Here is a 15,586-nt window from a genome sequence, read left to right on the forward strand (position 1 = left end):
CAGGTGAAGGTGCCTGGGGCAGTTGCATTCAGGCTGGGAAGCTGAGGCCTCAGCACCTGGCTGACTCCTCTCCACCTAATGTAACTCCAACATGTATAGTACTGGTTCAACCAAGAACAGGCTTGGGTAGGGCCAATACACAGAGCAGAGTATTTGGAAGTCCTTCCCACATTTGCAACTGCCTACTGTGTTGGTAAACTTCCCTCCCCGTGCCAAGGTGGTACGGAGGCTCATGTAGCAGCTCTGACCAGCTTAGTGCCAGGAGACTCCATCTTAACATCACAGATGTGGGCCACAGTGAGCCATGCCCATGTCACCTCTGGGCTGAGCTGTTACAGCAGACCCCAGGCTGACTCTGATGGTGACTTAGGAACTACAGCTGGGTCATTGTGCAGGTGTCGGTCTGCCTGTGTGGTCTGACTAACCCATGTGATGGCTGCATGTGCTACAAGAGCTGTTTAAAGTCCTTGTCTTCAAAGCCTTACATGGAATAGCAGCTGTACTGTCAGGTGGCAGCTGTGTTCAGAGATGCTGCGTCTAATAGCAACCGTGTTCTCGGCACGGAGCCCTCCCCGGTAAATTTTACTACTATGCGGTATCAGAATGATTCAGCCTTGTAGCCCTCGAGGTGTGATGCAAGATTCATCTGTTAAGAAGCCTCCTTAGCATGTAGTTGTGAAATGGCACCTGGCTGCCCTTCTTGGGAAACTAATCACTTAGCCTTTCTGTAAAGCAGTGTGGAGTAGACAGCCCCTCCCCACCCTCTTTCTTGATGGAACAGTTGTACTTCTAAACTTGTAAAGGATCCTTGTTGATGATACAAACTGAGTGTTTTAGGGCTGTATGTAATAATAGTCTGGGAAATCATATACATAGGGGTGGTGTTGGAATTCCCCAGATCACTGCTTCTTGCCCTAAGGATAGATTACAATATACATAGGGAAAGGCATGTTTAGTAGGAGTATATTAAAGACAGTAGAGGCATTTAGTTTAGACTGTGTGAGCAAATGGTGATTCAGAACCAATTATCACAACCCCTTGTGAAAGCAGCTAATTCTATAATAGATCATTTGGACTTTTTTTCAAATGGCTGAGGGTTTTTTTGTGATTGAAGGGAAAAAAAAAATTTAAAGCCAGAGTTAATCCTCTTTTCTGGTTTTCCCACAAGTCATGTCTGTTTTTTTTCAGTTGATAGCCATTTGGCAGAACCTATGCACAAGTCATTTTGGTCTTTCACAGAATTTTGAATTTCCATCAGGCAGGCACATCTGCTTGCCTTTCCAGAAAGTAATGCAAGGGCGACATGCCTTTCTGGTTGACCACGATTGCTTAAAATAGTATACATCATTGTGTTTCATGGTATGCAATTAGCTCATGTTCATTGAATCATGGAAACTTATGGTTGTAAAGGTTCTTGGGTCATTTAGTCCATCACATCGTTGTGTGTTGTGGACATGTTACAGCTGTGCAAGGTGAAATAAAGTTTGTTTTGTGACAGGAAGGTGAGGGAGAAAGTAATCCCATCTTAATTAACGTAAGAACATCTCTCCAAATGTCTCCCATTTACTGATCAATGTTGGTTTCTTTCCAGCAAGCTGGAAAGATGACAGATCCAACTGAGCCAAAGAAGATCAGAGCTACATCGTTCATTGCAACAGTGAAGGAATCACTAAGCCAGCTAAACTATGATGTCTTCTCAGAGGCTTTGAAGCAGTATAAAATGACTGATGACTTCAGCGCCATGTTATCTCAGATGAGTGGTGTCTTTTTGGAAGACCAGAGAAAGCATATCCTGTTGCGAGGTATGATGGTTCTCTAAATCAGTGGTCTCCAAACTTTTTTGATCGCAGTATCAGTAAAAAATTTTAGAGCATGCACCCCCAATATATGTATATTTATATTCGCGCACCCCTATCAGTGAAAAAATGTTGAGCACGCACCCCCAATATATGTATATTTATATAAATATAAATAGAAGTTCTAATATTTTCTTCCCGCACCCCAATGGATTGTCTTGCACACCCCCTGGGGTTCACACACCCCACTTTGGAGACCACTGCTCTAAATGCATCCTGTGGGACATAGCTGTTGTCCGTTAGAAAGGACTATTGCATTGCAAAAGCAAGTGCTCAGTGACCTGGATGCACCAAATTAAATGATTAACATTTTTAGAGAACTCGTGCTTTGATCATATAGCTAACGAATGTATGGAGCAATGCACGTGAGAAATGTCACCGAGTCCTTTTGGGGTTGGAGTTAGGCTGGTGTGTAACTGCAAGGAGATCAATGTACACCTCTGGGGTGGTTCTGTCTTAGAACTGAAAGCGTAGACACTGGGGTTGTGGCAGCTGGGTGAGGATACCGGTGGATCCAGAATGTGTGTGGAGCTGATGTGCATCTTCCTGACTGACTTACATGGTGATTTCCTTGGTTGTTAATGTTTGTGATGATAGGAAACAGACTTGAGATACCTTGTAAAATTGTTCTCTGGAGTCTTCTCGAGTTTCACTGGGACTTGGGTACCACCCACCTGAGCTGGTTTTGAAAATGGAACGTAGGCTCCACGGTCACTTGGGCATTTTTGAAAGCTTTACCTCTTTTCTGACATGGAAGTCTGCTCAGCACTGGCCTCTGGAATGTAGTAAATATTGGGATGTATAAACTGCACGTCTGAACTGACCTGCCCTTTTTTTAAATGCAAGAATTTTACCAGTTTGTCCGACCTCATCACAAAAAGCAGTTTGACGAAGCCTGCCGTAGCCTGACTGGAGAAGGTTGTGGCTACAAACCCGAGCACAGCCTCCAGCGAGGGGAGAGAGAGATGATGGCCAAGGAAGCAGGTGAGGAGATGGGTCCAGCGGTTGCCACACAACTGATCGCTTTGATAGTTTGTTCCATCAGCTTTTGTAAGGGGCCATTGCTAACAAATCAACAAAACAGCACCGCCGTCCCTTCTAAAGATCCAAACGGTGGAATCTGAGGAGCGTGTTATTATGTAATGCTGCTGGCTGAAATGACAGCTAGGAAGTGTGGATGTTAAAATCCAGTGGTTGTGGACAGGTTGGTCGAGAAGATTTGTTCTTCCCCAGTACAAATGCAGCTACATATGGCAATGCCTGTGCATAGTACCTTTTATTTTAGATGAAGTAAAGTATCCAGTATAGCTTATACAATGCTGAGAGGGCGTGTTATGCTTTCAGTCTTCAGAGGCTGAAGTATATCTTCCATTTGAAGTTAAAGAAAAGTCATATCCCTTCCTAGTGGGCCATTTTAGGCCTAAAATGGATAAACAATCCTAATGGAGTAATTTTTCCTCGGAGGTGTTGGATCCCAGCACCGAGGGAGTAGAAACTTCAAGAGCCAAGCAGTTCTGATAATCAGACCCTAAGCCATTTGGAATTAGTCCCGCTAACTTATTAATAATAGCTCTTTGGTTGAGTACCTATTGTGTGTTGACCAACAGGAGTATCAGTTCTCCCTGATGTGATGTCATGTTGCTTTTGTGGGTTAGAGAGCACCTGGGTTTTCCCTCTGCATCCTTATTTTTAAAAGCATATAGTCTGCTTACGTGCCACCCTGCTTTCTCATTCCCGCAGATTGATCCCTAAGCATTGAATGCTGCACAGCTGGGCAGGGGTGATGACAAATCATTGATCTAGCTCGTAGATCCTTTTTACTCCTGCTTGCCTTGCGTTAGCCCAGTACTTTTGAGTTATCAGTGTGATAAGCGGAAGTATACTCATGTCATCTGGAAACCCAGTAAGCATGTATGACTGTAGGAAGATGGGAATGGCATTAGTAATCCTTTCTTCACCAGAAAAGCACACCTGTACCTCCAGGTCATCTGGGCAATACCTTCCAGTGTGAGAGGTGAAATACTTGGAGATCCCAGATTTCTTCCAGCTGCGTGAGCAACTTGCAGTCTGTCTGCTAAATTCTACCCCACCATTGTTCACTGACTCATTTGATTTTACAGAGGGAAAACAGTGCCAGGAGAAAACAACATGCTCAGAGGGTTCATCCAGCCAGCTCAACTCTGAGCTGCACTTGAACAAAGGAGGATCCCACTTGACTTCTGGGCTGAACAGCACAAATACACTTTCCCGAGCAATTGCAGGTTTGCTGTCTTGTTATTCAGCCGTGCTCCCTGGCTAGTCTCTGTCTACGTGTAGTCTCTTGTCTGAATATCAGCTTCTAGGGGGGCAGGAGCTGCCTTTGCCAGTGTTTGTACAGCACCTAGCACAGTGGGGTCCCCTGGTCTGTGACCAGAGCTGCTAAGCACTATAACAAGACAGCTAGTTCCAGAGCCCACAAGTTTGAAAATACCACATGAAATGAAACATAGAAGCTCACGATTTAAACCCAGGCATTCACATATACTAGTGTAATCACCACAAGCTGGAAGATTGAGCTAGGTTTTCAACCTGATGCCCTCCAGCTGGGGAAATGATGATCAGTGGTTTTATTCCAGCATGTTCGGCCAGAAAGCAGGGCCTGTCTGTTTTTCTAGGGTTTCCAGAAGGGGAACAGTTTAAGGATGGTGAGGGAAATGAAGCCAGTGTTGATCCAGTGAAGGAGGTGATGAGAAGACTTCATATTTTGTTAGTAGCTTGCGTCTAGCAAAAATGGAGATGCTCCTTTCTCAGGAACACAAATCAGGAAAAGTATCTTCAGTAATATATGCAAACAAAACACGTATGTGTCTGATCTAATTTTCTTCAGTATTTACTTGTAAAAGCCAGTGATTCAGTTTAGGCATAACTAAATTGCTATTCCTGAGAACTGCTAGGATTTTCTTGCCTCTGTCATCAAGAAATTAATAGCTTCATGATCTGTAACCTTAGTTCATTCAGAGCAATTGCTTCTTTTTTTGAACTGCCTCTAACTCTGGCCGTTCCTGTAAGGAATTCAGATTTAATTTTCTGCAGAATTCTACAGTAAAGAGGACTGCTGTCTCCTCGCAAAGAGCAGGTGACTTTTAACAGGAAGCTTTGAAAGTTTCTCATTTCTGAGTGAAGCTGTTTTTCTTGGTTTACTTTCTCTCTCCCTTGTTTTATTTGGGGCTTTTTTTATTAGAGCATTATCTCCTGATGCTTAATCCTGACCTGAGTTCAGAGTTCCTAGAACATGCAGCATCTGTTACGCTCTGCCTGCTATGTGTGCATGAGCCTGTAGTGATCCAAGTGAGATGAATAGCAGCCTAAACCTGGATGAAGCAGGGTTCAAGCTGGAGTGGTTTGTTTACACTGGTATCATTACAGGCTCGTGCACAGGTTGTTGCATGATAATGGCTGCAGCGTGGCATGAAGCTGCCATTCCTTTGCCCTTTTGAAACTGCTCTCGGTGTCCATTTGTCTGTGCCATGGGATACTGTGGGAGTGTGAGATGTCTCGGTTGCATTACAAATGGAAACCAGAGGAGAACAGCAGAAACATTAATGTCTTGGGATTTAACTTCTATGCAAATTTGTCTTCAAGGACTTAGAAAAAATAGACAAAAGTAGAAATGATGTCTGTAGGATGCTCCTGAAGGAGAATGCTTCCTCTGAGGGTGCCAGTTGATCCTGTGATGCATAGTGCAGTAAAAATCACTGGTTACAAAACTCTCACCTGGATTCCACATGCCAACAGCTCTGATATTCCTAGGGGAACTAACTTGGGTCCTTTCCTTTTCGGAGACAATTCCCTTTAGAAGTCAGTGGCCAGTTATCAGAAAGCACCCCTCTGGACTGCACCAGAATGCAAAATGGACTTAATGTTGTCATGTGAAAAATGCTGCTAGCTACTTTGACCTTAATCAACTTTTGTGCTCTCTGTTGCATCTGATGTGTGATTATTCCCTTTGGATGTTATGCTTTCCTACCTGCAAACATTAACTTGTCCTCACTTTATTTCTGGAATCGTGGTAAACCCTCACTTTTTAAAACTGGGCTTTCTCTATGTGCTTCTTTGGCAAGCCAGCAGCAGTTAGTTAGCACAGCTTTTGGTAGTGCTGCTACTTGGTCCCTTTTCAGATAGCGCCAAACTTTGTTCTAGCAATGACCTTTGCTCGTTTTACCGGTTGTAGCCTTTTCTGATTTCTTAGTGACCATCTGGTACATTTCTAGTTTACCAAATGTCTAAAATAAGGAGAATGGGTCTGAAGGGCCAACCTCTTAGTCGCCCTTATAGACTCTAATGTGTTCTTCCCAAAGTCCTGTTCACAGATGTTCTCTGTCTCTCAGGAGAAAATCACACCCGTGCCCAAAGTGAGGTGGCTGGAAAGGAGTCAGGCTCTCTGCAGGAGAACCGCCACCAGCTTCTCAAAGCCACGTACCTCAGTGATGTGAAAAAGTCTTTGGACAGAAACAATTACAGCAGCTTCCTTGACGCATTGTGCACGTACAAAAAGACGGACAACTACGATGCCATGGTGGCAGTGATAGCTGCCGTCACCACTGAAAAGCCAGAGCTCTTCCACCTCTTGCAAAGCAAGTATTTGATGTACATTTTTGTTTGATTTAGAAGGGGGACGAGGATGCCAATTCCTCCTGTATATCAGATATACAAGGCAAGCTGTCATTGGTTCACAGATTCTTTCGTATGAACTTAGCACTGGCATAACTCATTGCATCTCTAGTCTCAGTGTTCAGTACACCAGACAAATGGAGCCCAGTGCATAAAATCCTTAGCAAATCCAGGTGATTTCAAAGTTAGATGTTGTTTCCATTTGTCCTGATTAGCATTTGTCCATGAAAACACCTAGAATGGGTAGCATCCTCACAGCTGTGCACCTCTCACCCTTCAGGTGTGCTTATTTTATTCATACGATTGTGTTGTGTAACTTTTGTCCTGTTTGCTCTTTAGAACAGGCAGTGAGGGATATTAGGTACACTCTCAAACTTCTTCCCACGGCTACTGATTGCCTGTACCTGGTGCTAAGTCCTTAGAATAGTTTCTACTTCTAGGGACAGACAGTCTCCCTCATTGTTTACAGGCCTTTATATGGGTGCATTTAAGACATTTTATCATGATTTAATTTTTCCTTCTTAATCCTTACTCAGAATAACCCTTTAGAAACTAGAAACTGATAATTTTTTCTCCAAATGACAAATGATACCAAGAGGTTTTTCTTTTTAGACAGCCTTTTTAGGGCACTAGACCTGCTTGGCATCATTGTAGCAGTGCCCCATGAAAGGTGAGATGGATCTAGGGTCACTTGGAGGTGATGAAAACGTACATTTTAGGCATGCTGAGGTCTTCTGTCAAAACAGATCCTCGGCTTCAGTCAAGGAAAAAAGTCTTGAGTATCACTGTCTCTGAGAAATCCTCAGCTATTCCCCAAACCTTTGGGGTGCTCTGGGGGGGCAGAACAGGTGACTCTTTTTGCAGAGTAGTGACTGTGCCACAGTAAGCCAGTTCATTCCATGCATGCTTGGCTTTTTCTTGGGCAGGGTTCCACATATTTATACGGCCCCATCACAAAGAGCAATTCAGGCAGTTGTGTAGAGATCTGACTGGAACAAGCTGTGGTGAAGGAGAGAAGAAACTGCAGCAGCAAGGGGCAAGGAGCCCTCTGGACTTGGCGAGCGCGAGTGCCAAAGCAGAAAACGGTGGAACTGAGATGGAAGCAGCCAGCTGCCCCCCAGGTTGGGAAGGACTGTTTTTCTGGGGTTTTAGAAATTTGTATTTATCTGTACTGCAATAGTGCCTAGCAGCCCCCAGCGATGGGCCAGGATCTCACTGTGCTTGCTACGTGTGGCGCAGATGCAGAATAAAACAGTGTACAATCAAAGCATCAAACAAGAGGCAGCAGGTGGCTGCAGACAGCCTGTTGGGGGGGACCCGAGATAACAAGACAGATGTCTGCTATACACCTTAACTTTTTGGGAAGCTTAAGGTGGGTGAGAGGGGCCAGAAGCTGGTCAAGTCCTGTTATCTCGGTAAAGTTTACCCCAAAGGGAGCTATGTCCATTGGAAAATTCTAATGCAGATGATGATTTGGTGAATATGAATGTCAAAAACATGTTATGGAGGGACGTGACTTAAAAAAACTGGAAAGGGGAAGTAATTTTTTTTCTGGCAGGCTGGGAATACCAGGTGGTCAATTCCTCAAAGAGTTTGATGTATGTGTAATGTTCTGTATTGCATTGAAAATGTACTCTTTAATATGTAATTGCATACAGCTGCTTCCAAGAGGGAGATGCCCAGAAAAACCCAGAGCAAGATTTCCTCCTTCTGCTGCAACCAGAACAGCAAAGCTGGATCACATAAAGCAGAGCTGTTGAAAGGAACCAGTGACATAAGAGTATCTACCAGCTCAGACACTTGGCATACATTGTCCCATGATACGGAGCCATAGTGGGGTAGGTACAGAAGCCTGGGGTGGAGAGTTTGCCCTCTGCCACTAGAAAAGAATGGTTAAAAAAAAAAGCCAGTTACTCCACCCACTGTAAAATAGCAGCAATGGACAGGCAGTCTTTTGTTACATTACGTATTCCCACAGGTTTTACAGATGAGGAACTGAAGCACAGGTTTTTATGTGGATAAAAGTATACAATATGAAAAGAGTTATATCTAGGTCGCTTCTGTAATATGGTGCACTCACCTTTAGTCTTTTGGGAGTGCAGTGGAAGCATGAATGAACTTCCGAGACTGAGTTACTGCCACTTAGCCAATCTCTCTCCTTCCTCGCTGTTTTTTTCCAAGAAGTTTCCAGTGCTCTGCATGCAGATCTGGGAATGATGTGCCTTTTACACGCTCTTTATGTACCTGCATTTGCTGCAGACCATGCTGGGAGCAGCTTTTAAAGGCCACCTTTGCTTATTTATTTTGATTTTTTTAGTTTTTTTTAACCTCTGCTGATTTTTGTGCTTGCACAAGAAGCCACATAGCCAGTTGTTGAGACAGCATCCCCTGCTTCCCAGCAGATATGTACACCACAAGCAGCAGCAGGTACAGCTTCCCTTCAGGACTCTACTTCTCTTCCCTTCTCTTCATCTTCCCTCTCTGCAAGCTGACTTACGCCACAGGCTGGACAAAAGGGTAAGAGCTTAAAGACCCGCCTGAGCCTTTTCCAACTTTTGCCGTCTCCCAAGGCACCAACAAGTAGCAAGCTCAGTTTGACAACGCTTTTCTATTCATCTCAACCATGTTTAATGCCGAATTTCACTTCATTCTTTCATTGAAAGTCTGTTGTGAGGCAACTTTGTGCTTCTACCTGCTTTGCTTATCTGGCTTAGATCTCCAGCTTGACTGAAGCTGATTATCCCTTGAATGAAATTATGAAAATAGTATTGCAGAGCATCCTTGACAATATCCTAGACTTCCTTTGGTGGAAACCCTGGGCAGTGGCCAGAAGCAGTTTGCCCAGGGGAATCTCTGGCCCCAGCCACAAAAAAATGAAGTTCAGATTCCAGGCATTTAGGGCAGGGGAAAGGAGGGTGATTTATCAGAGATAGTCTGGGCTGGGCAGCTGCAAAGACAACAGAAAAGAAAGAGACAATTAATTAGTCTTTTCATCCATGCCAGTTCTTTCATGTGCCAGAGAAGCGACTTCTGTCAGGAAGAGGGCACTAAAATATGTTTGTTAAGTGCAAAAGATCCCACATTGAACTCAGATTTCACTCTTCCTATTGTGGGCCCGAAAAGCTGCCTTGGCATGACCAATGTCATCTCTCCTTCTCGGTAAACGAACGCCATGAGCGGAACGTGCGCCGGGGCAACAAGGCACAAAACTAATGTAAGCTACTGTGGTAGGCAAAACAACGGAGATAGCTGTGGACCGTCGGAAAACAAGATAGACTAAAAGAGCGAAATGAACCCAGACCAGTGCCATTTACAAAACAAATGCAAGGATACCTCAGCAGGGAAAAAGTAAGATAGGAAAAGCAGCAGCTTGAAGGTGGCAGGGAGTGACAGGGAATTGGTGAAGACCTATGGTGTGAATATACAGAAGAGGACTGAAAAGGTGTAGAAGCCTAAGGAAACATCTCTGGTTTGGAGAGCTGTCATCAAGCCACAGGAGACCATGCTGGTTGAATCTGCATCCCCTGGTGCTATGACAATGCCTGATCACCTGCGTCATCGTGCATCATTAAGGAGGCCTGTGTAAGACTACCATTACAGACTGTGTGGGGTTTTGCTTGAGTAGTGGTGTCGCTTATGCATTCAATAAAGTTGGATCTGCAACTGGATTGGGACCACCAATCCTTGGATTCCATTCATGACACCCCTTGATCAAAATACGGTGACACCTAGCAACCCCAATGAACAGTATAATGCTGACAGACTCATTCCAAGGAAGTTGTGGAGTTGTACAGAAGTCAGATGGAGACACACCGATTCCAGAGGCTCTTCAGATCCGGTATCCACTCCCCCAAAAGCATGATATCGAGTAAGTCAAGAAAACACATGAAAGCCACCTGCTGCTGTGGATAGAGCCTGTAGAACCAGCTCCCTTGCACAGCCAGACCTGAGGAGTACACTGATTCAGTGGTGCATGTTAGAGCAGAGCCATATGGTCCGTTCAGCAGAATTACCCCAGATCAGGTGCTGAGGTTGGAGGGCTTTACCTCTATGACAGTAACTCTGCATCCTCATGTTTTCCAGTCATTGATAAAACCTCGGCTCCTCCCCACTCGGAGCTTCCCGCTCTTACCCCACTTCCCCATTCTGCAGTCACTCGACATGCCTGCGTTTCTGCAGCTCACGCACTTCTAAAATTAAACTTTTATTTTTGGTTGGTTGGCCTTTTCTAAAAACTATCTTTGCTGATGTCCTAATAGCAGCTCTCCAAGAAAGAGGAATCCATCTCTGCCTTTTCCTGGACATCTTATTCATCAGGCTTCCTTGAAGGAAGTAGGAACTTTGCTAGCATGTGTCTTACTAAACTCTGTTGGAGCTGACTAGGTAACACGATCACAGAGGAATCATAGGAAAATAGGGCTGGAAGGGGCTGTGCAAGTTCATCTAGTCCAACCACCTGCTTCAAGGCTGGATTATCCCTGACTAAACCATCCCAGCCAAGTGTCCGTCCAGCCTGCTCTTGAAAGTTTCCAAGGATGGAGATTCCACAACTTCTCTAGGCAGGCTGTAGCAATGCCTGACCATTTGCAGTCAGAAAGTTCCTCATCTCCAGCCTAAATTTCCCCTGCTGCATCTTGAGGCCTATCGTTCATCCTTTCTATAATCACCATTCAATCAGTCTTGAATCAGTCTTCTCTTCTCCAAGCTAAATAAACCTAGATCTTTCAGCCTTTCCTCATAAGCTCTTGGGAACCTCCCAGGAAATCCACCCATTGTTCTTAGGCCCATCCCAAGATCCACCCTAACTTCTGTTTTTTTTCAGCTTTTCAGATCCAGTGGTCTCTTCTAGTCTTAAAATACAGGAGTTATTTTTAGGTAAAGACATGCTTCTTTAGGTCTGGCAATCCCTGGAAATTGCATAATATACATAGGCTAGCTTGCTTAATGGTAGGATTCAGGTATAGGTAGGTCATTGAGTATCTTGCAGTTTTGCTATTCTGGAAAAGGGTCAGGTGATTAGAGGGTTTTCTGCTCTAGTAAGCAGGAAGAAAGATCTGTTCCACGTTCAGTCTCTCAAGAAACAGCCAAGAAGATTGAGAGACCCACTGCCTAGCTTAGACAGGGATTTGAAAGTACCCAGAAAGGAAACAAATGTTCCCATCTTTACAAGAAACGTCACCTCTCGGTTATTCCACCCTCCTCCTCCTCAGTTATTGGTTACCCTGCTAACTCTGTTCCTTACCACACTTGCATTTTGTAGCATACATTCCTCATTCCCTGAAAATGAACACGGATACGCACTCCACTTAGCTTGTCTGGCCTGCAAACCAAAACCAAAGAGTAATGGTAACATATCACTGGTGACTGGAGCTAGATTTGGACCAGGGACCTAGATTTCATAGACATTAGGGCTGGAAGGGACCTCGGAAGATCATCGAGTCACAGAATCAATGAGTTGGAAGAGACCTAGACAGATAATCAAGTCTGACCCCCTGCCATGGGCAGGAAGGAGCACTTGGGGTGGCAGGGGTCATAAGACCCCAGCCAGGTGCCTATCCAGTCTCCTCTTGAAGATCTCTAGGGAAGGTGAGAGCACCACCTCTCTGGGAAGCCTATTCCAGGCTCTGGCCACCCTTACCGTGAAGTAGTTCTTCCTAATATCTAACCTAAACCTATCCTCCCTCAGCTTGTGGCCATTGTTCCTGGTGACTCCAAGGGGGGCCCTGGTGAACAGACTTTCCCCGAGTCCCTGCTGGTGGCCCCTGATAAGGTTGTAGGCAGCCACAAGATCCCCCCTCAGTCTCCTCTTGCGGAGACTGAAGAGATTCAGGTCCCTCAGCCTCTCCTCATAGGGCTGGCCACGGAGGCCCTCAACCATACGAGTGGCCTCCTCTGGACCCTCTCCAGGTTCTCCACGTCTCTCTTGAAGTGCGGTGCCCAGAACTGGACACAGGACTCCAGCTGCGGCCTGACCAGCGCCGCATGGAGAGGGAACAAGACCTCTCTGGACCTGTTAGTGATGCCCCTGTTGATGCAGGACAGGGTGTGGTTGGCTCCGCCTATTGCTTCGTCGCATTGGCGACTCGTATTCATCCTGGAGTCAATCCTGACTCCAAGATCCCTCTCTGCGTCTGTGCTGCCAAGAGGGGCAGCCCTTAACCTATAACCATAATGCTGGTTCCCTCTCCCCAGGTGCAGCACCCTGCACTTGTCCTTGTTGAACTGCATCCTGTTCAGATCCGCCCACTTCTCCAACCTATCCAGGTCTGCCTGGATGTGGTCTCTGCCTGCCAGTGTATTCACTTTACCCCACAGCTTGGTGTCATCAGCGAACTTGAGCAGGGTGCTCTCCACACCCTCGTCCAGGTCGCTAATGAAGATGTTGAACAGCACCGGCCCAAGGACCAAGCCCTGGGGGACTCTGCTGCCCACACCCTCCCAGGTCGACATCGACCTGTCCACCACCACCCTCTGGGTGCGCCCCTGGAGCCAGTTTGCCACCCATGTGACCGTGCATTCGTCCATGTCGAATGCCGGGAGTCCAGCCCCCGGCCCAAAAGGCAGGAAGTCAGCTGGGGTCATAGGATCCCAGCAAGATAAGCATCCAATTTGCTCTTGAAGGTATTCAATGTAGGTGCTTGAACCACCTCCGATGGCAGGCTGTTCCAGACCTAATCAATCTCTGTGCCTTAACTAGGTTACTCATTAATGAGTTCATTTATACCAGACTTTGTTTTTACTGCATTTAGTAAGGAAGTGACTAACAATTGGTCTTGGAGAACACAATGACTCGTTTTTTGAAAATACTTAGTCCTTTCCCAGTTTGTATAACTGGATTGTTGCTTTAAAGATAGGGAGGTTGATGGTTAACCAGTGGAACTGTCAGCTCACACCATGAACGACAAACCAATGACAACAGGAGAAAACTACCTGACAAAAAAAATATCCTGTGAATTTCCAGCATGCGGTGAATGCCTTCAGGTCCCATTGATAGAGTGGCACACTATGCAAATGTGTGCACAGTAGTTTTTGTTAAACATTTGGCCTACTGGGTACTCTTTAATGCCTCAAGACTGGTGTAAAATAGTCTGGAGCAGGCACATTTCCTCTGGGAAAAACCGAACACATACTCGTAATTTCTCCTGGTAGAAACGACCCTCCTGTACATAGGCTAGGTGCACACTAGCTGTCCTGCTGTGAGTTACATTCCCACTGGTCTTGCTGCCATGGCTTAGCCTCGTTCGCATAACAGTTACACCTTGGATCTGCCACAGCCACCTGTGTCAGGTCACTCACTCACGGGGTTCCTTCCTGGTATGCTGCTTTCCCTGGATCTGCTCGCCTCAAACAAGAGGAAGTGAGAGCCCAGGAAATTCACCTGCGATTGCATTTGGTTTTTACTAGTGAAGATTTGTATATTACTTGCATGTTTTGTATTTCCTCCTTCCTGTACTTTAACCTTCTTGAGATTGCAAAAGTTGAATTATTCTGAGACCATTGCTGCCAGGTTAGTTGCTGCTTCGTTATGAGAATTTCCATTTTCTTCCTTGGGTCGTTACCAAGAAAGAGTAGTGTGGTACAGCTGCATTTTTTTTTAAAAAGCTGTAGGTTATACTGAGGGCTGGTAAACTATGGACCTGGCTGCTACTTGTATTTAGACTGCTACAAACTTCCTTCTTTGCAGAGTGCTTTTTAGTTAGAAGCTTGACAGGAAATATAATGCAAATAATATGTGCGTGTTGTCTCTTTGCCTCCCTAGATTGCAAAGTGCCCACTGTGCCGTGCTGGTACTAAGAGGAAGCATCTATCCCATATGGTCTTCAGGTCATAATGCCACAGGCAACGGAGGCATCATGTTGGAGCTGGCTACAGGGCCAGCAGGAAAGGATATTGGATTCTCTTTTCAGGTGGAAACAAAGCAAAGTGCAGGGTCACTTAAGTACCCTGGGTCACCACCTCTGGATTGCCTGCGGTGCTTTGTAGCCTCGTCCACTCTTTTAAAAACTCAACGGTCCTGAGAAATCTCTCTTCTCCCTTGTGAACTGGCAGGAAAGGATAGAAGCAGCCTTGTCCTCAATTACAATAAAAGGGGGGTTTCATTTCATATTTGTTCTAGATCACCTTACTCTTCTGTAGTTTCCACTTGAGGTTTGGTGCCTTGAATGTTGTTCTTGGCAACTGCCTCCTCCCAGGTGCTACCAGATCCTGGAAAATCTTCAGCAGTAGTACCTGCACCGAGGAGACTAGGTTGGGCACATGTGCCACCCCGTGGCTCCATGCCAGAATAGGTATTCCTAGAAAAGATGATTCGCTTTCCTTTGGTGCCCAACAAACCACTGTCTGTTTGTATAACATACCTCAGTGGCTGTGCAGATGGGTGGATGGACTTACTCATGGCTTCCTGCCTCTGCTCCAAAGCCTCTATCATGTGGTTGTGTAAACACTGCTTCTTGGGCACTCACATCCTTCTGTTGGTTCTGTACAGTCTGATGCTTGGAGTTTCAGATGGAGAGAATGCAACTACTGTTCCGCTTCTGTCCAGCGAGCTGATTTTAATCTTGGCAAAAGAGACTTTTTGCCATTTTCACTCTCTGGGAGCTGTTGCATCCATTTCAACTAACTTAAATGGTGCCAGTTTTAAAATGTTAGTGGATATTATAAAATCAATAAAGCTAGTTTTTATATCCTCATTGTGGCATACATGTTTGTCTAGCGATGTTTAGAAGAACCGGGTATCAGAGCCCAAGTGGCATTCATTGAAGTAAATGGAGCTTGCACTACAATATAGGTGTGAATATTCTCGTATTTTTGCACTGCCTCTTTCACCTTTTTATCACTCCACTTTTCTTCTCTGTGGCTTATTATTTTTGCAGTGTGATAGTTGAGGTATTTTTATAACAGAATTCTTATTTTTAAGCCCTTAATACTTTCTGAGGTTGGGAAAAAATTCTTTCTGGTAATTTAGCATTTTTTCCCCTCAGCCTAAAGATGGATTTGGGTTAGAAGTCAATAAAATTCCACTGGTATATATTTGCAATAGTAAAAACATAAAAAGGTGTTGTTGTGACAAACTTGATAAG

At 45.1% G+C, this 15,586-nt stretch overlaps 1 protein-coding gene across 3 annotated transcripts in view; it reads left to right on the forward strand.

The window, feature by feature from the left end:
- RTEL1 (regulator of telomere elongation helicase 1) overlaps positions 1 to 15,191 on the forward strand; it is an 89,109-nt gene extending 73,918 nt beyond the window's left edge. For 2 of the 3 annotated variants that reach the window (XM_019510041.1, XM_019510042.1), the window contains 7 exons: positions 1,592 to 1,802; positions 2,703 to 2,840; positions 3,977 to 4,117; positions 6,224 to 6,469; positions 7,433 to 7,627; positions 8,165 to 8,344; positions 14,266 to 15,191. In XM_019510041.1, the coding sequence (XP_019365586.1) occupies positions 1,592 to 1,802; positions 2,703 to 2,840; positions 3,977 to 4,117; positions 6,224 to 6,469; positions 7,433 to 7,627; positions 8,165 to 8,340 (1,107 nt within the window). In that variant the 3' untranslated portion in view covers positions 8,341 to 8,344; positions 14,266 to 15,191. Of the gene's footprint in view, positions 1 to 1,591; positions 1,803 to 2,702; positions 2,841 to 3,976; positions 4,118 to 4,510; positions 4,933 to 6,223; positions 6,470 to 7,432; positions 7,628 to 8,164; positions 8,345 to 14,265 lie in introns of those variants that run through there. The other variant, XM_019510043.1, reaches the window with a different exon arrangement.
- Positions 15,192 to 15,586: the final 395 nt, after the last annotated feature.

The sequence above is a fragment of the Gavialis gangeticus genome, unplaced genomic scaffold (genome assembly GCF_001723915.1).
Source record: "Gavialis gangeticus isolate Ggan-Ray unplaced genomic scaffold, GavGan_comp1, whole genome shotgun sequence".
In the NCBI taxonomy this organism is placed as follows: domain Eukaryota; kingdom Metazoa; phylum Chordata; order Crocodylia; family Gavialidae; genus Gavialis; species Gavialis gangeticus.